Source organism: Pezoporus wallicus, unplaced genomic scaffold, assembly GCF_028554395.1.
Source record: "Pezoporus wallicus isolate ANWC-B61680 ecotype Strahan unplaced genomic scaffold, APGP_CSIRO_Pwel_v1 scaffold_2617, whole genome shotgun sequence".
NCBI classification, from domain to species: Eukaryota; Metazoa; Chordata; class Aves; order Psittaciformes; family Psittacidae; genus Pezoporus; species Pezoporus wallicus.
The window spans coordinates 361,533-384,566 of record NW_026637592.1 but is presented as its reverse complement, the minus strand read 5'-3'; the positions used below and the strand labels follow the sequence as shown (position 1 = coordinate 384,566).

The 23,034-nt window shown below is 41.2% G+C and overlaps 1 protein-coding gene across 1 annotated transcript; it reads left to right on the top strand.

Moving 5' to 3' along the window:
- Window positions 1–496: 496 nt before the first annotated feature.
- On the top strand, window positions 497–22,444 carry RRP15 (ribosomal RNA processing 15 homolog). Its single transcript, XM_057406429.1, has 5 exons — window positions 497–655; window positions 3,152–3,423; window positions 5,335–5,432; window positions 6,225–6,423; window positions 21,036–22,444. Exons 1-5 carry the CDS (start codon window positions 583–585, stop codon window positions 21,183–21,185), a joined length of 792 nt encoding a protein of 263 aa, XP_057262412.1. The 5' UTR covers window positions 497–582; the 3' UTR covers window positions 21,186–22,444.
- Window positions 22,445–23,034: the final 590 nt, after the last annotated feature.

Genomic DNA, 23,034 nt, shown 5'->3' with positions numbered 1-23,034 from the left:
GGTTTAGATGGAGATCAGGAACAATTTCTTATCCGAAGGGTACTCGGGCTCTGGAACAGACTGCCCAGGGCAGTGCAGGAGTCACCGTCCCTGGAAGTGCTCTCACACCGTGTAGATGAGGCCCTCAGTGACATGGGTTAGTGGTGGCCTTAGTAGTGCTGGGGAGCAGTTGAATGTGATGTTCTTAAAGGTCTTTTCCCACTTAGTCGATTCTATGACACGAAAAACAGAGGCCACGTCTCCATGCCCGGGTGGGGTGACCCCAAAACGTGGCAGAGGCCGAACAGCCTCCAAGAGAGGAGGCTCGCAGGGTCTGGAAGGAGCAGCAGCCCAGTCGCCTACCCGTACCTGACGGTAAGGAGGAGCCCGGGCAGACCCCCCTGCTTCAGCACGTACTGATTTCTGTACTTGCTAAGCAACAAACGCTACCAAACCCCGTCGCGCCCGCTAAGGCTCCGTCCCGCTCCTACGGGAGCGCTCCCTCCACCGGAAGCCGCCGCTGCTGCCCGCCTGCCCGGAACCTTTGAAACCGGAACGCAGAGTCGCGGCGGGGTTGGGTTGGAATGCGATAGAGGGCGGACCATGGTGAAGATGGCGGCTGCCGCAGCGGCCCCACGTGGAGATGAGGCGGCTGAGGGCGAGCAGGCGGACAGCGGTAACCCAGCGGGAGGGCGGCTGGGGCCCTCTCTGCTCGGACGGGCTTCTGAGGCCTCCCGGTCCCTGCTGTGGGCTCGGCCCGGCTGACACTTCTCCCTGTCCCTCCCGAGCCCGCTGGTGGGCCAGGGCCCCTCCGGAGCCTTGGCATAGTGCTGGCACAGGAAGCGGGAGCGAAGGCCTCGGCCTAGCAGCTTGCCGAAGCCCCTTCGCGGTGCGGTAGAGGCAACGGGGTTCCCTGAGGCTCTGCCGGCTGGACTCCGCCGTGCTGGTGGGGTTGTATGCGGTCCTAGCCTTGCCCTGCCCTGCCCTGAGTGTTTCGGAGCTTCTTTTCGCTGCTTTAGCTTTGGGAATACCAACAGCGACTCATTCATTCTCTGGGCCCACCAAAATAGCTTCGCTGCCGTGTTTTGTCTTGGGTAGCACCCCTTTTCTTTGAAGGGGAGGAAGCATGACACGGTTGGGTAGAGCTGGGCGAGTTCCGTGGTGCGAGGAGCTCTGTGTGTATGTCTGACTCCGTCTGTACGAGGCGGGGATCTGCTCTCTGCTCCAGGGGAGAGCTTTGAGATACACCTCCTACAGTAATCCGCCGGGAGAGCACAAACACTTTCATGCTCTATCCTGTATCACACGGTTCTCCACTCATTCTTGCCTTTCCATGTGTTGTGGGGATATACCTAGCTAGTTGTGATTGCTTTTTAATTATATAATGTAATTGTAGTTTTTTCCTTTCTTTATTCTGGGAGGAACCAAGCCAGTGCAGTGGTTCTGTTTGGTTTGAGGGTCAAAGCTGAACCCAAGAGGAATTTTTGCATGAGAGCTTCTTTCACAGCTCATTTCTGAATTACTGCTGTTTTTAGCTGCGTGCGTCAACACCGAAGTTATTGAGCAAGGTTGGAAGAATAAAGTATGGGGATGTATGTATGTTTCCCCCCCTCCCAGTTAGGACTTGCTGTAGTAAATCTGTGCTGGGCTTCAATCTTTGCAATTGAAAGAGTGCCAGGTCTTCTTTCTGATAGATGTAATTTAGTATTAAGTTACTTTGAAATACCTCTGCTTTATCTCATGATGTCATATTAAAGAGTAAGTTGTGGCAGGTTGTTGAAGCCTTGTTCATCTTTCTGTAATTGTTGAAAACAAAACGTTGGTATTATTCTGTTATTTTGTTAACAGAAAGTGTTAGGTAAAGGAGACTTAGCACATGCTTTTGCAGTTTTCGTCTTTGTAAGTCTGATGGATCTTTATGGCTGACTGCAGAAGTTGATTCTAAACAGTGTGTGGAATTCTGGTTTAGGCTTTTGGTAGCTGTTGGCTACTGTATGTATAAAAAGTCATAAGTAGGGGTTAATTCCTTGTTTAAAATTGAGATAGCAATATTCTAGCATGGACAAGGTCTGGGGGTGAAAACTAGCCAAATTAGTTCACGTGTAGAAAATGGAATGTGGTGATGTACCTACTTTATGTGCAGTTGTTTGGTAAACGTATAACCTGTTTATTTCCATTTTTGATAACTAAGTGCTTTCCAAAACTGTAAATGTTCCTGGTCATTAGAGGCTTTGTTTTAAATTGGTTTACGCCACTGTTTTGATGCTACTTTGGAGTATTTTGCTGATTTGAAAAGGCACATGGAGAAAGCAGAGTAATGAATTAGTCTGGCAACAGAGTGTATGTTTGTTTGCTCAGTAATTAAGAGGGCAATTGAGTAACAGGGAATATTATTAATAGCTGTCTCTCTCCTGTCTTGCTGTTGTTTATTCCAAATTTCAGTATTTTACCTTCTTGTTTTGTTTTGAGGGGGGCATAGGGTAAAGAAACTTAAATTTGGGGGTGTTTTATTTGTATGTCGAGAACCTGAGCAGTTATTTAGACCAGAAAAGCTCAGTGCCTCTGGGTTTTTTTGAATTACCTGATAACTGTCTTGATTCTGTATTTCACAAAGCAGTCTCCCCTCTGTGTTCATTAGACTTAGGTAATAAGGAGGGGGTTGCTGGCATTATTTTCTGTGAGCAGATTTTGCTGTCGTGCCAGAAATGCCTCTTCCCTCCTCCCTCCCCCCCCCGCCATGTTCATCCGAGTGGCTGTTTGCATTTAAGCACTAGATGTCACTGTCGCAGTTTTTGTGTGTACGTGTGCGTATGTGTGTGTGTACATTTATACAATTGTTGAACCAGAAAATACATTTTTTCCTTGAAATTACCACTCCTAAACATCAAATTATTCATTAATCTAATAAATATCCAAAGCTGCCTTTTCCCTTTTACCCAACCTCTTAAATCACTTCATCAATGAGATGAGCACTTGTACTGGATGCTTTCTAATAAATTCATTATGGTGTTGTATGCTTGCTTGAGGAATTCAGTTAATTCAATGACAGCAAGCAGTACATGGCCCTGAACTCAAATAACATTTACATATGGAACAAATTATGCTAGTCATGCATCCTTACTAGAAACAGAACTCCTGATACATTTTTTTCTGTTCTCTTTTTTATCCCTAGATTCTGAGTTAAGCTCAGGGCTTCCAGAGGACAGCTACTCATCAGGAGGTGAAGCCCTGGATGGTGATGATGAAGATGAAACAGCAGCCCTTGGCAATGAGGTTGAAGAGGCAAGCTCCAAAGCTGGCCCAAGTGCAGGCTGGGCAGATGCCATGGCAAAAGTGCTCAACAAAAAGATTCCACAAAATAAGTCCATTATCTTGGCCAAGAATAAAAATCTGGAGAAAGCGAAAGCAAAGGAAAAGCAAGAAAGGCTGGAGAGGAGGATGAAGGTGAGGAAAAGAGGCAGTATCTCATTGTTCAATCACAGTTGGATGGAGATACATGCAAGATCCCTTCAGTGGGGATCTGGGAGAATGATCTAAGACTGTCTCAGTTTTGGAATCTCTCTTCCACAGTGATCTCAAGTAGCTTCAGATTGTTTTTTGCTTTCCAGACAGTCATGCTGTAGGGCTTTTTCCCTTACTGCTTTTTCTGGGCCATCAGGCAGGATCATCTTTGGCAGCAGCACTGTTCCAGGCTGTCAACTTCAGGTGTGTTTCTTGTTGAGAGGGTGAAACCAGCTGCTTTAAGCTTAGGTTTCTAATTGCTGTTGTTCATTTGGGCTATAATTCACTTTGTTGGCATTACAAGTTGAAATAGTTCTCTCTTACTGAAAGTGAGAGGAAGAAAGAGAAGCAAGCTGCTTTCATTTAAAGTCTGCTGTTGTGTCCGAAATCAAAGAATTCTAGGTTGAAATTGCATTAACCACTGATGTAGTTGTGAATCCTTGTTTGCTCCCCTCAACGATTTCCCTGTTAGAGTTTTCTGTTATAGTGTCTGTGCCCTAAATTGCTTCTGGTTCTGAAACTCGTATGATGAAAACAAAACTGTGTTGGCAATTAAGTAATTTGTTTGTGTATCTTTAGTGGAACTTTTAATTTCAAGGCTGTGATTGATTTGCCTTCAGGCTAAAATTAATAGTTCTGATGTCTCATCTTACCAGTTGTGTTTCACTGGGATAACCAGGTTATCCATCTGACAGTTTAGGACATGCTGTGGCTATGCCACAACCTGCCTTTTAAATACAGGGAGTTTCAGTTCAGCATCTGCTCAGTTACAGTTGTCCTAAATACCTGTTCTCACCCACTGAGTATGTGAGATAACTGCAAAGCAGAGGTGGGTTGCTGGTCCCCAAATTGACTTGTTTACCCTTAGAAAAACCTGAGAATAGTCTGCCTCCCATTAATTTCTTGCTGATGGAAGCTAGAATAGGGCAGTTCTTTTTATCAAAGGCCAAAACATGGTCATAAACTCACAAATTCTAGTAGTCTGCCTGGAATTATAAAGACAAGGGCTCTGAAACTGCATGAAAGACTTCTTGCATAAAATAGATTTAGTGCAACATCACCAGGCCTAGAAGAGTGTTAAACTTTTAAAAGAGGGGAAAACCAAAATTCACTGCCTTACTCCTGAGGCAGATTCTGGGGGAATACAGTGTGCTCCTATTGTAGCAAAAGTAAAGCTGGTGGTATTGTGGCTTCTGGAAATGGGAAAGTGGATCAGTTTGGTTTTGAAACAGAGACTCCAAAAAAAAAACCCAAACAAAACCCACAGCAAAAATCAGTGTTGTACACAGTTGCTGTAATGGGCACTTAGTGCTCTTCCTCATGTTCTGCTTATTGTAGTCTTTGCCATGTGTCACTGTTCTTCACAAAGCTGTACTATGATTAATTCAGCAGGAGAAGTCAAATTCCCAAGGCTCAAAATGCAACACGCCTGTCTTGATAGCTATACATAATAAAATCCGGAGTCTATCTGTGATCAGCTTGAGAAGTTTTGTAGTTGAAAATTACCTCTGAATAATTTCTTTGTCTGTAGCAGTCAGTGTGAAAGCATTTGATGTTATTTTAGACTCTTTGCTTGCCTTGAGCCAGAGGTATCACTCTGATGTGAGTCTTTCCTAGTTTTTGTTACAAAAAGCAAGTGACTGTGAGATATGACTGTGGCCCCTGGTTTGTCAATAAAAGAGACTTGCCTGAGACCTGTTGTCCAGCGCCATATTGGAGTTCCCCTTACTCTCAAACCCAACTGAGCTTTGTTGATTTATCTTTTATTTCTTTTCCTCCTGCTACATACTCTATCAAAATATGCTGCATTCTCAAATGTCCATGTTGTTTCATGTCACAATATTTATAACACAGCTCGATAAAAAGCGGGAATGGGAAATGATGTGCCGAGTGAAGCCAGATGTTGTCAAAGACCGAGACAGAGAAAGAAATCTTCAGAGAATTGCCACAAGGTAAGCGGTTTTTTTGAATGCTTTCCTTGTATACGTATATATAACAAAAAGAGGAGGAAAAGGGGAAGAAAAGGCCTGTGCAGGTAATCTGTTTCCAATCAGATTGAACTCTTTAAGAAGTGCCTACTAAGAGCCAAGTGATTTATATACAGGTCTGCATTGTACAATATCAAGTTCAACAAAAGATTTCAGAAGCTTTATGAAAGAGTAAAAATTTAGATGGGAATGTAATGTTTGCTTAACAGAAGTGCTTTGCTGAATCCCCTCATTTTGTTAATTTAATGCTTTCAAAATGCAGAACAGTTGCTTCTGCTACTCTGTTTTTTCCTTCTCCACAGAGGATTCACCACATCCATGTCGCAAGTTCAGTTGCTTGTTCTGCATTGTGGTAGTTTGGTGTCACAAAACTAGTTGAATACCTTGATGTACTGTCTGTATCTGTCTCCTTACTCATTTATCCGCCTTGTCCCTCTACTGCAGCTGCTCTTATGATCTTGCCTGAAGAATTTAATAGCTGAATTAGGACAAGTAACATGTGTCTGGGGATGAAAATGCTCTTGAAATTATCTCAGTACTGTGTTACTTTGCTTACTTCAGGGTCTGAATAGTTACTTGTGGATTTATTTGTTATTGATTCCTAGCAATAAGTGATAAGGAAGAATGAAAATTGAAAGTCTTTTATGCTGTAGTAAATGTTACTACTTAATTGAGGTTCTGATTGGCTTTTTTTGGGAGCTAGAAGCCATAAAGGCAACTTGAGTTAAAAACTGTTTTGTTTTTTCCCCATCCTAGAGGAGTTGTACAGTTGTTTAATGCTGTCAGGACACACCAAAAGAACGTTGATGAGAAGGTGAAGAAAGCTGGGAGATCTGAGAGGCAGCGTGCTAAACTGCTGTCATCTGTTTCAAAGAAAGATTTCATTGATGTCTTAAGAAATGCAGAGGGTGCTAAAGGAAGCAAGAATCCTGCAAAGGCTGCAAAAAGTAAACAGGTAGGCTTTGTCTGGGAGAAAAAATGCACACGAGATCCCTTCTCAGCTTAACTACTGTCCATTAATGTACCTGCTCTTAAGAGCAGCTGTATTCCAAGTGCCTGAGTTTTATTGAGACTAAATGGAAAGGGGGCAAGTAGCTCTTAGTGTGTTTTCCCTGTCTTTTAAGTATCAAGGCACAAAACATGGAAAGTTCTTCTGATAAGACTTCAAGTGTTGTGTACAAATAACTTGGTTTAGTTGTGTGTTTAAAAAAAAAAGTGAAAAAATGGATTTTTATCATGGATTTTGCACCAACCATAGAACAAACTGCTAGATTTTTAGTGTATTGTAATGTTTGGAATTTGGCCAGTCGTAGTTATCAACTCTTTTAAACTGTTATAGGCACAGGGACTTTTCATCTTACATGGTGTGTTAGTCTGTACTACTTGTATGTACTGAGCATTTTGGGCTCACTTCTCTGGATAATTAGGGTATCTGGAACTGAAGGGCTTTGCCATACAAATGAATACAAAATAGAAACTGAGCTATATTAAGCATTATATATAGGCTTTTATTTCCCTAATTCCATGTGTGTCTTAGGCTGATGTGGCTTTATTGCTGCTACAGTGTTTTGGAAAGAAGTATTTTAACACATTCCACTTTTTCCAAACATGTTCAGGACAGACACAGTATAGTTGGGCTTACCCAAGTCTTTATCAGTTCTTTCAACTCACCAAGTAGCTTTAGGGTTGAAAACAAGTTGCTCTGACATACTCTTTCTTGTATTTCAGAAGCTGCATGGTTTTGAAGCGTATTTGTGTTCAGGTTTGAACTTTGTGCTCAGTAGTGGGTGGAATACTTGTCTTGGCCCAGACTCACAGTAGTTAACTAAGTGCTTTTCTGTGCCAGGAAGAAATACTTTAATCAGTTGGGAGACAACAGTTTGTCATATGTTTTTTGTTTGTGTGCACTTGGGGAGCACGCTGAAACACTGCCTGGCATGAAGAGCTCATACAATTTTCATGCAAGTGTAATATTAAAGTATTTTTTTAAAATTCTTCAGATAATGAGAACAATTTAGCTTGGTGCTGACACTTTATTTCTCTCTAAATAATTCCAGCTTGCTTGTTTGGGGTGGGGAGCATGCGTGTGTGTGGTTTGGGGTTGGGGTTTGGTTGGGGTTTTTTCCTTCCCTGGAATAGCAGAGCGACATCGGAGTGATAGCAGTGCCAAGTACTATTGTAGTAAGCGTTGAATCAATAGCTGAGCAAAAACAAGGACTTTTTTTTTTTCCTCAGTCTCAGCTTGTAGCAGGGCAATTTTCTAATTACTGGGTCAGAAAACATAGATAGCAAATGTTTCTGTACATTTAAAAGCAGCTTATTTTGGCAGCATCATTAACAGCATATTTCCATTAAAGTGCTCTGGATTTGCTTTAAATGCTGGCTAGTTACTGTTGGTTTTGAGTATTGATACAGGTGCTGCTACAAAAACTTGGGATTTTGGAGTTTTTCATGAATGTCAGGCTATTCTTGCAGATTTGGGGAGGGGGCTGGGGTTTTTGGTTTAGATATTTTTTTAATAACCTTGTCTGGTTTTATAGACCACCTCACTTCCTCTCTCCCTTGTTGCATTCACTTCAGTAACTCTGTTCAGTACTGAACCAAACTCTTTAATAACTCATTTTCAAGCTGTTCTTGATCTGCCTTATTTCCTTTTGACAACATATCTTACCCACTTAGCAGGCTCCCATCCTTGTAGTTGATGATACTTGAGGTTGAGGCCAAAATCTAATCTTCAGTCTCCTCCTCAGAATTATGCTGACCAGTACTGCTGGTCTCCACTGTCTGTCTCTGCTGCTTGGACTTTGTGGGTTTTCAGAAGGTAATAAGCAGGGATGAGGCCTTTGGGTGGCGAATTCCTTGCAGCAGGAGTTTGGTAGATTGTTTGTGCCATCTGAAAGCTTTTGTTTGGTTCATTTGGGTGGGTTTTGGTGTGGGTTTTTTTTTTTTCTTTTTTGATTTTTTTTTTTAGCAGTTGAGAGTATGGCATGTACTTATTTTTTTCGTTAAAAAAAAAAAAAGATAGGGGAAATACATTTATTTATCTCAACAAAAGCAACGGAAGAGATGCCAATCCCAAACTCCAGGCACTCTGCCATCAATTAAAATGCAGTCCAGAACAATAAAAACACTACCCCACCCACATAAAACAAGCAGTCAGCAGGAAAAATAGCAGAATAAAGTTTTACCAATGAAAGCAAACCTTTCTCAACTCCAGCCTTCTGAGATTATGAAAGGAGACCTGACTATACTTGTGAGAATGGGCAAATGCTTTTTCTTACTCTACAATTCACTGCTGTGTTTTTCAAAGTGTGGTGGCTTCTTCCAAATGTTACGGGTTGTTGAAGAAACCCCTTATAAAGCTCTGTTGTGGTTGACTGCTTAGTCAGGTATATGTATATGTGAGAATCATAGAATAGTTAGGGTTGGAAAGGATCTTAAGATCATCTAGTTCCAGCTCCCTTGTCATGGGCAGAGACACCTCACACTAAACCATATCACCCAAGGCTTCATCTAACCTGGTCTTGAACACTGCCAGGGATGGAGCATTCACAACCTCCCTGGGCAGCCCATTCCAGTGCCTCACCACCCTAACAGTAAAGAACTTCCTCCTTATATCCAGTCTAAACTTCCCCTGTTTAAGTTTTAACCCCTTACCCCATGTCCTGTCACTACAGTCCCTAATGAAGAGTCCCTCCCCAGCATCCCTATAGGCCCCCTTCAGATACTGGAAGGCTGCTCTGAGGTCTCCACGCAGCCTTCTCTTCTCCAGGCTGAACAGTGCCAACTTCCTCAGCCTGTCTTCATACAGGAGGTGCTCCAGTCCCCTGATCATCCTCGTGGACTCATCTGGACTTGTTCCAATAGTTCCATGCCCTTTTTATGTTGAGGACACCAGAACTGCACACAATACTGCAAGTGAGGTCTCACAAGAGCAGAATAGAGGGGCAGGATCACCTCCTTTGACCTGCTGGTCACGCTCCTTTTGATGCAGCTCAGGATACGGTTGGCTTTCTGGGTTGCAAGCGCACACTGAAGCCGGCTCATGTTCATTTTCTCATCCACCAGCACCCCCAAGTCCTTCTCCGCAGGGCTGCTCTGAATCTCTTCTCTGCCCAACCTGTAGCTGTGCCTGGGATTGCTCCCACCCAGGTGTAGGACCTTGCACTTGTCATGGTTAAACTTCATGAGGTTGGCATCAGCCCACCTCACAAGCGTGTCAAGGTCCCTCTGGATGGCATTCCTTCCCTCCAGGGTATCAACTGAACCACACAGCTTGGTGTCATCAGCAAACTTGCTGAGGGTGCACTCAATCCCGCTGTCTGTGTCACCGGCCAAGATGTTGATCAAGACCAGTCCCAACACTGATCTCTCAGAGACACCACTCATTACTGGTCTCCAGCTGGACATTGAGCCATTGATTACAACTCTTTGCATGCGGCCATCCAGCCAGTTCTTTATCCACCGAGTGGTCCATCTATCAAATTGATGTCTTTCCAATTTAGAGAAAAAAAAATCAAATGCTCTGCAAAGGCCCACCTGTAGCAGTGGGATTTCACAGCGGCACAGCCACTTAACAAGTTTGTTCTCTATTTCCGTTGCCTTCATGCACTGATGGGGAGGAGGACAGGCAACCTGTGCCCTGTGAGCATGTTTATAGCCTTGTATACTTTCAGCCATTGGCCAAAGTATTACTTGGTGTACACCCAGCCAGTGTAGCTGTGAAAGAAAGACTGTAAGGCTGTGAATGTTTTCCTGTGCCATGTGAAACTGTAGCCCTTCTTGGGGGTTTGTGTGCCCAGATGGGAGTAATTACTTCTGTGAGCTGGAGCCAAGAGCTTTGCTTTTGATATCATTAGCTGTTTATCAGGGTATTTCTTAGTCCTTGCTGAGCCAGCTGACTTATCTAATATTTTTCACAGCTTTTTTTTGGGTGGGGGGGAAGCATTTCCTGGGAGATAAGAGAGCATTCAATCTTGTCCTGTACAATCCTTACAGACCAGATTTTCATTTCACTATGTGTTGGGTGTATCTTGCAGGTTCCCACCTTTAAGATACTATAAGAAACATTACTAAACTACAGGTTTAAGAAAGGTACATGTTGGAGATGCTGTCTTTCCAGCCCTAGAGCCCATTTTTATGTCTATAGAAGAAATAACAGAAGAATGACTGCTACTGCTGAGCCCAGGACAGTAGTGTCAGTAAAGGATTCCTTACAGGAATCCTTTGGTTTCTTTAGGTGCTTAAGAAATTCCTGGGTGTTTTTAGGATTATGGTTTAGGGAACTATCTTTGCTTCCAAGACTGAATGAAGTTTTTGATCTCGTAGAGCTGCACAGACATGTTGACTGATATAGTGAATTACATGAGGTTTTGAAGTCATCATTGTAAGGAAACAAATTCAGAGTTAATATTCCTAGAGCAGCATCAGCTCTTCTCTCTTGCTTACGTCAGTTACAACAGGGTCATTCAAGTACCAGAAGCTCTCATCTTGATGTATTTCTTTTCATTGGTGATATTCTGTGTAAAGCATTACTGGGCAGTAAAACTTTTTCCATTGACATATAAGTAACTAGCATGAAAGATATTTTGTGACAAGTGTAACCTGCACTCATCAACCTTTGAATTAGATCTTTGTAGCATGGTTTTCTGAATCACCTGTGTTTGCTTCAACCTGTAAGTTTCCTTACAGCAGATCTGTGGCAGAGTATTTCAGTGCTGGATTTCTTGGTCTGCTTCAGTGACCATGATTCAAATTGTGCCAAGGTAATTGTAATCATCAAGGTAAACTGTGCTGACTGTATGTCTTGAAGGTACAATTTGCTTCCTGTGTTGTGTTGACATCTGGAAAAAATAGGTGTGTTAGTCTCAAAATAGTACCTATTCTAAAATAATTTATTGATGGGAAGGAATATGAGTGTCGAAGAATACAAGTACTATTTTATATCAGCTATTGCTCATATGGGACTTGAAATAAAATGTTTTTCCAGATATGTTCCTTCTGCCTGAAGTGTATTTTACAAATGCTCCGGGTGTTTTTGAAGTATTCTATAATTACTTCAGTAAATTAATGATTCTTATTAGTGACTTAGTGACTCTAGAGTCAGGTTTGCTATAGTTTTTTCTTCATAAGACTTTTAATATTCATAAATAAACAGTAGTTTGAAGATTATTCAAGGCAGAAGGTGTACTACACTTCTGACTTTGACTGTTGCTCTTGCTGGGACACAAGAATTGGCACAGGGACTTCAATTTTTCATTTTAGATGGGGATATGAATGTACTTTCCAGCTTAAAATTAGACATGTTTAAAACCTGTGAGAGTGACAGCCTCCTTCTTGCAACTTTGTAAGTACTGGCCAGTGCCGTGTTGCTCTGCTTTTTTACACAGTGTAGAAAAGGGGGGCGGGGGGGGAATCTTGTTTTCATCCATATACCTGTCTGAAGGGACAGTAGTAAGGAAACATTTTTTCTTAGGTGATAATGACATTGCAGAATAACAAGTTTATTACTACAGCTGTTGTGTGCTGGCTTTACACAACTAATTGAAGGAGTAACCAGGCATGCATGTGTTTCAGCAGATTTGAGGGTGCAGCCAAGTGTTAATTTAGTTCAGCTGCAGCCAGAGTAGATGTGTTCTCTCAATTCTAATAAATGTCTTCCCATCGCATGCACAGGAGCATCTACTCTACTCTCATAAGACCCCACCTGGATTCAGTTCTGGGGGCCCCAACAAAAAAAGGACATGGAGCGAGTGCATCTGCAGGAGGCCATGAAGATGCTCCGAGGGCTGGAGCACCTCTGCTTTGGAGACAGGCTGAGAGTTGGGCTTGTTCAGCCTGGACCTTATAACAATCTTTCAATACCTGAAGGGGGCCTAAAAGAAAGCTTTACAAGGGCTTGTAGTAACAGGACAAGGGAGAATGGCTTTAAATTGACTGAAGGTAGATTTAGGCTAGACATTGGGAAGAAGTTATTCCCTATAAGGGTCTTGAGGCACCAGTTGCCTGGAGAAGCTGTGGCTGCCCCATCCCTGGCAGTGTTCAAGACCAGACTGGATGGGGCTTGGAGCAGCCTGCTCTAGTGAAAGGTGTCTGTGCCTATGGTAGGGGGTTGGAACTGGATGAGCTTTAAGATCCCTTCCAACTCTAACCATTTTATGGTTCTGTGAATTTGGATTCCTCTATATATAGTGCATTTGTATCTGTTTTTCTCAAATGTGTGTATAGTCTCTCAAAGGTCACCCACTATTTTGGGGGTTTTGGTTTTGTACCAAAAGGTTGCTGACTACCCAATTGTATGCTGTATTCAGGTTTTTATCATTTATCCTTAGGGATAAATGCAATGCCACCTGACACCAGTTTGCTATATCTTAAATTCCTTATGTTCTTTAAGGTAAAGGGTTATTGTGCAGTATTAGAAGTGGTTTGATGGTGATCTTTTTGTTTTAAATCTTTGTACAGGAAGATGTATTGACTTACCTACTATACGTCATCAGCGGGGTTAGGTTTCTAGGAGGTACAAGCTCAGTTCCCTACCTTTTGCCATAGCTGGTAATACACATTTGTGTTAACATGGGAATGTAGATATTTGTCAATATTTAAATGTGTATTTGATTTATAGATGTGAAGTATTTGACACTGTGAGTTCAGCTCCAGATAAGAGGATTAAGGGCTGTGTGACAGCTGTATTTCACTAGGTTCATCCTTTTCCCTGTGTTTTTAGCTTCAGGTTTCTCTTTCTGCTTTTTCAGATGCATGATCAGAAGTCAGAAAGGGGAAAAGATTGTGATTTTGCACTCTGTTCCCATCAACCTCTTTTTATCCTCTTCATGTTTTATGTTCCTGCCAGGTTCTCTTACCCTGCACCTGAGGGTCAAGCATGAAGCCCCATGTCCTGGTGCCTAAAGTGAGAGCAACTGTGACAACTGCTTGCACAGAAACACCAGGTCCCCATTTGTCATCATGAGTCACACATGATCCGGTTTAGTGCTGTATTCTAAGGTGCAGATAGTAGGTGATCAGTGAGGACAGATACCTCAAGAGAAATTGGATAATAAATACCTATTGTATTTTGTGAGGTGACGACCTGAGGTCACCTCTGTGGGCACCTACTCATCTATTTATCTTGGTAGACTTAAGGAATGGTGGGTCAGACTGCTTCCAGCTTCCAGTGGGTAGAAGGTTGTCAAATTCAGGTTTGGTTTCTGTTTTTTTTTTTCTTTCCTATGGGAAAATCTGACCAGTTTTTAATGAATGTTTCTGAAATTTACTGAAAGCGTTAGAAAATACACTTCTTTTTTTTCCTTTTAATCCTACTTGTTATTACAAATGATACTAAAGCTGTCTTCTTGGAAATACCTGATCTCTTCTGAGTTTGTTGCTGAACCCTGGATGGTGTTCTGCATGTGGTCTGTGCCATTTCTTCTCCACCTGCAGGCATTTGTAAAACCTATACAGAAATGCAGAAGTAAATGGAAGGGTTAGAAATGATGAGAAGGGGTAGCCAGTTGGTTAAAGATAAGGGACTGGAATCATGAGCAGATAACATATTTGCTCTTCAGGTTTAAACTGCTTTTTGAAAGCAGACTGGGAATGTTGAGGGGTATGGTCTGTTGCGTAATGAGTTTGCCACTCGTCCACAACAGTGTGAGGGAAATTACAGGAATATAAAATTAAACAGCCTTGGATTTGGAAACATTTAGGGTATGTTGCAAAAGTCACTTAAGTAAAAGTAGGAGCAATGAGTGTAGGGAGGTTTAGCCAGACAAGCTGCTTAGTAGTCATAAAAACTTCAGTATTTCATATTTAGTAGTAAAATTACAGAAAAGCTAGTTCTTTTGTATATTTTTTTTCCCCCCATTTTCTCCCCCTCCTGCCTCATAGTTTTTTGGATCCCTGTATTTGTTTTGGGACTCGAATGTAAGTGGAAATCCTGAGTCAGGAAGAGGAGGTTTTTTATTAGCCCCGCTTCTTCCTCATCAGCCACTCTGTGAGATGATTTCTTAAGTGCTGGAAGTGAAAGACTTGGTCATTACTGTAGCCTTCGTTGTTAGAGACAGCCTTCTGGGACTCATTCTGTTATGCCTCTTGTTGAATCATAATGAAAACCAGTGGGTATTTCAGCATTGTTTGTATGGAATAATCTTGAGTCACATTCAGATTATTCTAAAATCTGCAAGATGCTAATTTATCCTAAAAAAGGATCAAAATATACTCCTAACAGCTGTGAGCCTGCATGTTTCTGTGCTGTGCATGTTTCTGTGCTGTGCATGTTTCTGTGCTGTGCATGTTTCTGTGCTGTGCATGTTTCTGTGCTGTGCATGTTTCTTTGCTGTGTTAGCAGGCAAGCTGTTACAGGATCCTGCAGAAGGCTTTAGGTACCCAGCTGAGATAGTGCATAAGTGCTTTACGTAAATGGGTGACATCTAAGAAAGGTCTGTTGTGAGTCAGAAATGTTTGTCTAAAGTAGACTGTTGAAAGACATTAATACTTCTGAGGTATGGCACATTGAAGGTCTTGACCAGATGCTTTTTACTAGGTCTTGTTGTATCTACATATTTTCCAGATTCAACTTGATGGTTTGGGAACTGTGCAACTTGCAAAAAGGATTTTGTGGATCTGTGTAATATTTGAGCTGATCTTTAAATTCCATCATGTCTTCATTACTGCAGGATGGTAGAATTGCTTGTGCAGACGAAGGTTTTCTGAGACGGCTGCTATCAGAGCTGGAACACAGCGCAGGCTGAGGAGTTCTGGAGTGCCCTGTGTGCAGGAGGGTCCTGTGTTGTGCTTGGATTCTTAAGATATTTTTGCTTTTTCTGACAGAAATACTGATCTTTGAGGTTTCTGATGAGCTAAGGCCAAAGAAATGTGTTCTCGCATAAGCGCTTTCTTTGATTCGTCTTTGCAACTGAGCATTTAATAACAGTGCTAATGAATTTTCTTAAGTCCAGTTGGATGTTTGTTTTTAGAAATTCCGTAATTCAGTTCTGACCCCTCTAAGGTTGGGGCATGTTTAAGCATCTGCATGCCAACCCAAAGCATTCTTTCCCATTCACACATCCTCAGTTGTAGTAAATCATAGAGGGTGATGTGAGGATGGGGAGATTCCTCATGCGGGTCTTTAAGCTCTGGGTGGTCTTCTGGCTATGCTCAAAAGGAAAATCAGTATTTGTTGTGCTTGTAGTAATAATTCCAGTGTGTTATTTGCAGAGGACTTTGAACAGGAACAACAGGTTTCAAAACACACTGTAAAAACATTTCATTCTGAATTACTGGAAATGCCAGTGCAGATTCTGGTGGGCACAAGAGTTGAGCGTAAATCTCACACTGTGAGATTTGTGCACACTAGAATCTGTGTGACGTGTAAATAAATCTCCTATGTCACTGTTGACATCCACATTGTACAGTCAACTCAGATATGCCAAGGCAGTTTAGTTCAGTCACTCTGATTTCTCATTTAGAGAGAGGCTGCAAATGGGTATTGAGTAACTGTCACCCTAAGGAATAAATATTGTGCAGAATTATGCTGCAGCAGAATAGACTGCTGTTGTATAGTTTGAATGTTGTGCAAGCTTAAAAACGCTCCCCAAAGTGGCTTGCTTTGAGACTTCAGCTCAGAAGTTCAAAATAGTAGCAGTACAGGACATATTCTTGTTTTCCAGTTCTGTGGGATTGGGTTTACATAGGAACTTTTCTTATAGTTAAGATCTCACCATAATTCAAATTAGATAAACTTGTAAACAGTACTGATGATTAAATTCGAGTAATTTTCTGTTAAAAAATCATTTGTTTTCTGCTTATATTGCCACTTTAGTTGTTTCAGTTGCAGTTTTCTTTATTTCTTCCTGTCCTAGGGGAATCTTACTTTCTTAGCCTGTGAGCTTGGATATCTCTGCAAACAAATTTAGGGGAAATGATTGTGCTGATATTCTTTGCTTTCAATTTCCTTTCTCTTCTACCAAGTGTGTTTTAATTTTTTATTTTATTAAATTGATATTTAACACACCTCAGTGTATGTCTGTGCCAAGGACTTTTGAGCTAGGTATAAACCAACTTGTGTGGGGATGAGAAACAGAATAGCAGCAGTCACTGGGACCAAGATGCAGGCTGGCTGGGAAGGTAATTGTCAGCTGTATGTGAGACTGTGTCTTGGCAGTTAAGCTTTTTAACTTTGTCATGACAAAAGCCTCCCTGTATTTCAAGGTCTCAGATGTTTGTATTGAGCAAAACAGAGGAACTTGGGGAGGCATTTCAAATTAATTAGACATGTTAGAATTGTTTTTTCAGGGCTTAAAGTTGTTGCTTGAGAGATATTTATGTTAGAAATTCCTTCCCTGACAGGTACAAATAAACGTTTATTGTATGAGGGATGCCCTTGCAACCTTGGGGACATGAGAGATGTAAAGAGAGATGGCCCTGCAAGCTCTAGCATTTCATCTTGTACTTGGAGCAAAGTCATGGAGAGTCCAGTGTGCCGATTGTAATTGCTAGGTCTGAAAGGTGTCCATTTGTTAATACCCTGCAGTTACTGTTATCTGAACACAGGCTGTAGTGAAGTCTCTGCAGTGATATGTATATGTGCTGCTTTCCATATGCAGAAACTGGTATGCTCAAGTGACATGAGCTGGTGGGAGCCAGAGTGAAATGCTGTCTTTAATCTGTGCAGTCTGATTTCAAGATCCAGCTTTTCATGCCGTTACTTACCAAGAAGCATTATGGGACTTCAGTTTGCTTGTGTGTAGGGTTCTGAAAAGCTCTGGCTTTTAGGACGTTGCTGTGCCAGTAAAGCAACAGATGAAAATGACAGTGTGACTTAGACTGAACTTAATTCCCTTAAGGTTTCGAAGGAAGCAGGCTTTGAGCTAAAGCACTTGTTGCAGACTGAAGCAGCTATGTGCAGTTGCAAGTATCCCACTCCTGCTCCTGACAACTTCAGAAAGGGATAAAGAGGATCTGTGTCCCACCTGAGTGGCAGTGCAGTCTGCCACAACTCTGGCGCTGAGTTTGGCAGGTCTCAGTTGAAGATAGTTACTGTAATGTCATTTACCAAGAGTGGGTTATGTAGCTCCACAGAGAAATAAACTGAAACAGTGGGATTTCTAACATGATCTTGATCATGTGGCTGCTGCTGGTGCAATGGGGCTTTCATAGACCAGTTCCTCCAAAATCATCCAGCTGGCAATTCTATCACAGATCCTGCAAGGGATGGCTGTTTGTTCTAGGTGACACTTTGGTTTTGGGTGGGTGGGTGATTTTATTAGGACTTGGCTACAAATTTCCATTCATCTTCTCCTCGTGCAGATTTTAAAGGGTATGTCTTCAAAAATAATTAGTTTGGGAAATATGTCCCTGCTACTTGTGTCAGACTTGAGCTAATGCTGTGATAGCTTAGGTGGCATACCAAGGAGGAGAGATAGTGTTTGTTTTATTTAGGTAATCTCTTTTCAAATGGACTATTGGTCTTCCCCAGTATCTGCATTAGAATAACCATGCTGTGCATTTTATTCTTTGTTCATGATAACAAATGCGTTGTCGTGTACCAGTAACTCCTGAGATACTTTACTAACTGCTGTCTCAGGCAAAGGAAAAAGGAAAAAAACATTCAAATGTATGTATATATGTATAATAAAGGGGGGGGGGGGGGAAGCAACACCAGAATTTTTCACTCTTTGCCTCACTGAAGGACCCACTTTATGTAGCATTGCATGCTAATGTTTATATAGCCTGCTTTGTTTTCATTTGGGGATGTTCAAAGGGGACTTCAGGGCTGTAGTGAAATGTGGGAGATGGACAAGCAGCTGACTGGAAGTTCAAAAGTGGTTGAAAAGTTGTAGAATGAAAGCTGTTTCATTTTCCACGTGCCAAGAATCAGTTTTGTTTTATTTAGATGAAACCATATTATGGCATTGAAAATCCAAGTGTATCAACATTCTTACACAGAGCAAGTTGGGAAGTGATATGACAGTTGAGCTAATTGTTGGTTATCCGAATAGTCTTGCTGTGGATTTTCTTAAGACTGCAGGAATGTTTTGTGCTACAATAGATTATTTTTTAGTTTGTGATTATTTTTTGGTTTTTTTTTGTTTGTTTTTGTTTATTATTATTATGAGGGGAAAATGGAGCAGTAAATGAGTTAGGAATGAAGATATTAAACAGGGGGTTTTCTTCACTTGGAGGGCTGGCTTAAAATACATCAAATATTTGCTTCAAGCATTTAATCCTCATCTTTGAGGCATGGACATGCTACCTCTCCTTGGGGCTTGTTGTAAAACTCTATTCAAACCTTTGTAGTCCCTTATATAGTGGGTAATGCAATGAAGGATCAGCATCCCTCTTTTGTCCCGTTGTTCACTTGACGTAGCCAGAAAGAAGGCTGAATAGTAGCTTGTGATGAATTTGAGCATTGGGCTATTCAAGCCCTCAGCCTTTCACTGTCGTTGCTGACAATAATGTATTGGTTTGTGCTATTAGAAACAAAAAACAAAACCCCAACCCCCTGTTCTGCACATCTGGGGGAAAAAAAAAAGGATTTTCTGTTATTTTTATTGTTGAAAAGAAATAGGAAAAATGCATTGTTTTGTAAGGGAGGTGAGGTTTTTTTTCCATTCAGGTATTTCAAATTTAATTCTGGCATGTTCGAACAGTGATTTATAAAAGGTCTGGGATAAATGAAGCTTCTGCTTGGTGACTTTTGTAAAGCTTTCAGCTTTTCCCTACTCTGCAGGGGTAAACAGAAACCAACTGAAAGACAGTTAAGAAGGTGTCAGAGGGAAGCTACTGTCTGATTGTGTCCCACAGAAGAGTACCTGTGTTACCCTAATACAGATTATTCTCATGTTAACACTATCAGGTCTGTGTAAGGGACCTACCTTATCTGTAACTCTTTAACTCCAGGCAATTGATTACCCTGTCTGTGATGTTTTCAGGATTTATTGGGTATTTGAAATGAATTACTCCAAGAATAGAAGGTGGTTAGAAGGCCCTGCCTGAGGAAAAGGGGGGTTGTTGGGATGGGTGAGTTACTTTTAGGAGTAGGCGTTACTGAGAACAGCTGTGAAGACAAAAAAAAACCATCTTGGGGCTGGGTCCTGAGAGATTCCTTTTGGGAAGGGGAATGTTAAGACTTGTTACCCTGTTTTTGTGACAGTACTCTTTTTCAGAAGAGCTGCTGAAGTCACATTTAGCATTTCTGCTTTGATTATCTACTAAAAATACCTCGTTTGGCAGACTTTCTGTACTCAACTTCTGTTGGTGTGATATGATGTGTTAGATTTACAGTGATGGACCTGCATTCTCTATTCCTCATTTCTCCTGCTGTTAAACTCTGGATGCTTCTCTCTGCTAGAGCTTGCATGATGTCTGCCTATATATGTTATGGTTCTGTATATCACGTATTCCAAATGCATGGCAGAGAAGAGGCATGAACAAATGTCTACGGCAATCACATTCACTATGGGTTTTGCATCTAGTCATTAAATCTGTGTCTGCAGAGGGTGCTGCAAGAGAGAACCTCCATGCCTTGGACAGTATCAGGAGATAGTTATATACGTTGGTTGAGGTCTGTCCTGTTGAGCAGGGGAGTGGGAAAAGCACATCTGAGATACCTGTATTAACTTTGTTTTAAAGAGCCTGCAAAAATAAGTTGTTTTCCATGCCCCTGATTCCACTTTAGTAGGACAATTCTTTGCTTACCTGCTGGACACTGAGCCACGTTGTTCCTCAGAAGAATTTTACTACTAAGTCTTAAACCACTGAAATCATTCAGTTCATTGAACAGGTCGTAGTGTTTTCCTTCAGTAAGGATGCAGGAATAGTGTCAAGCTGTTCTTTAAAACTGTTGCCACAGGATGGGGCTGTTGCACTGCCCAAATATGATCTGTCATTTTGAAGAACTGCAACCAAGCACTTTCAGTGCTAACCTAAAACTACAGTCCTGTTGCTTTTATTTATTATTCACCAGTCCATGTAGTGTGGCTTCAGTTTATCCACTTTCAGGAGGTAGGAGATTTGGACTAAGGTGTTGTTGGCTTGCTAAATGTAGACCAAGTTTGCTTCTTTTAGAGGCAGCTTTGTACCATATGACAAGCCCAGGTAGTGAGGTAATAGTCCACATAAAGGGGATTTGGTCCATGTATCGCAGAATATGCTAAATATTAAATTGGGGGGGGGGTAGCCCTTTATTAAATCCATATTTGTGTTTTAAAAATGTGCCAAGAAGTGTTCTAATGGAGCAGCACCTGGGGGTTAATAAATGATATCATGGATCCATTCTGATTGCCAAGAAAGATTTTAATAAAGTAAGACATGCCCAGGGTTGACCGTTTCATCCACGAGGAATAATTGTTTTGTTCCCATATTTCTTTTATTGGTTGGTTAAAACAAGTTTGCTTTTTAGCATCAAGTCATTTATGATTGACCTGCATATTTCTGTGTACCATTTGCATAAGAGCTAACTGACTGAAATCATGTGAGAGGTGTTACTCTGATTGCATGAAGAGCTTCCATCTTTTACTGCCTTTCACATTGATCTCATCTTTCTCTGTTCTTCTTCCCTCAAACATTCAGGGTGAAGTGAAGTCTGAAGAGGGGCCAGAATGGAATATACTGCGTGATGACTTCATGATGGGAGCATCTATGAAAGACTGGGACAAGGAAAGCAATGGAGAGGGCAGTAATGAAGAAGGAGGTGGTCTGAAACAAGATGACAGTGACTGAATGAAACTGAAAACCATTCAAGATAATGTTTTATCATCTTTATTTTCTTTGGATAAAAAGTCAGCATTCTGTGAATGTACAACACTTGGAGAATATCTTTTTAAAGAAAAAAAGGAAAAGACTTGCGCAACTTTGGAGTGTTTTCTCCTTCATGTCAAACTTTTATTTAATACAGCTTCATTTGCTATACTGAAATCCTGAAATATTTTCCAAAACATGTATAATTTTCAACATATTTCCAAAACATTTTGTACAGTCAAAATAGTGGCACCTGCCCAATGAAAGAATGATTTTGCCAAGGTCATTAAAAGTTTATACATTAGTCATGGCAAGTGTTGTATTAGTGTGCCTGCATTTCCAAATCAGCATTGCACTTTGAAAGTTGTTAGCAATTCGCAATAGAAATGGCTTACAATAAACAGAAATGCCGTCACCTTGTAAAGTTATCAGACTCCTATAGAGTCTTTACTACTTTGGCCAGAAAAGGTTTTGTAGATAATAAAGAAAAGTAACCATTAATGTGATAGTTCTGGTCTTGGAGCACTAATTTGATTGGAGACAATTCTGGAAACATAACTGTAAAAGGAGAGACTTGACCCTACTGATTGGCTTTTATATTTTGTTATATATATGGAAGTATGAATTTTTCCATTGCAAGTCTGAAGTTGTATAAGCTGTGAGACTGATAAGAGACGAAAGGACAATCATTGCTATTATTTTTGTTGGAGGAGAGAGGGCTTTTCTAGCAATACTGCATAAAATTGTGTTCAGTGTTTCCTCATTTGCAGTTCTGGTGTTCTGGCCTTTTTCAGCACAGAGCTGGACCTCCAGGATACATCCTGTGGGTTTAGGCAGCTGTAATGCTAATTCCTGAGGTCTGTAAAGGGTCAAACAAAAGCCCTTCCTCTTAGGTGCATACTGTAACAGTAGCAGATTTTGGAAGACATCTGTCAGGGTAACACTATTTGTCTTTGTTCAAACCACAGCAATTTTTCCTAATCAGTTGTTTAGTTGTGAATATGTTATTATTAACATACATAATAAGAATATATTCTTTATAAGCATATGCATACAGAAGAAAGTGCATTATGATTAAGGTGTTCTAAATGAGAGGCTAAGGTTGAATTCTGCTGCCTTCACTGTTCCAGACTGGCTGTCTGATGCTGTGTCAGTTGTTTAAATTTTCTATTACATTTCCCCATTTCCTATGTAAAGAAAATGCCTTGGGGCCTATTAATTGATACTTTAAAAGCACAGTACTATTCTGTCTGTTCCTATAGATGTCTGGCATACAAACATTTCTTTGTACCTGATTATATGCAAGGTAGCATTGAAATCTGTGTAAGACAGTGGATTTAGATTTTCCCAACAAAGGCACTGAGGAGGGGAGAGAGTTTGAGTTTTGTGTATACTGCAGGAGAAAAAAAATATACATACAAAATGGCAGAGAAACCTATCCTAACAACTGGCAATGCCTGTGTTATCCCTAGCCTATTCATCTGGTGTAGATATTGTAGCATAATTCTTTGAGGAGAGCTCAAAGCTAGCAGCAGAAATGTTTAGATTTTCAAGCTGCTTTGAGTGTTAGACATATTGGATATCTGAGGAGACATTAGTTTGTGGCCTGATATTTATTATCACAGACGAAGGCATACACCCAAAATACCAAGTGGCAAAACCACAGAAGTTTGACATACGGTTATCCTGGCTTCTGAAGGCAAGATATCTGTATTGCTGTTCAGTGAGAGCTGGCATCTCATTAGTGCAAAACAAAGATAGACTACAATATTTCAAGTAGCTACTTAAGCAGAATAGCAGCATAATAGCCTAATCTGACATTGCTTTCTTT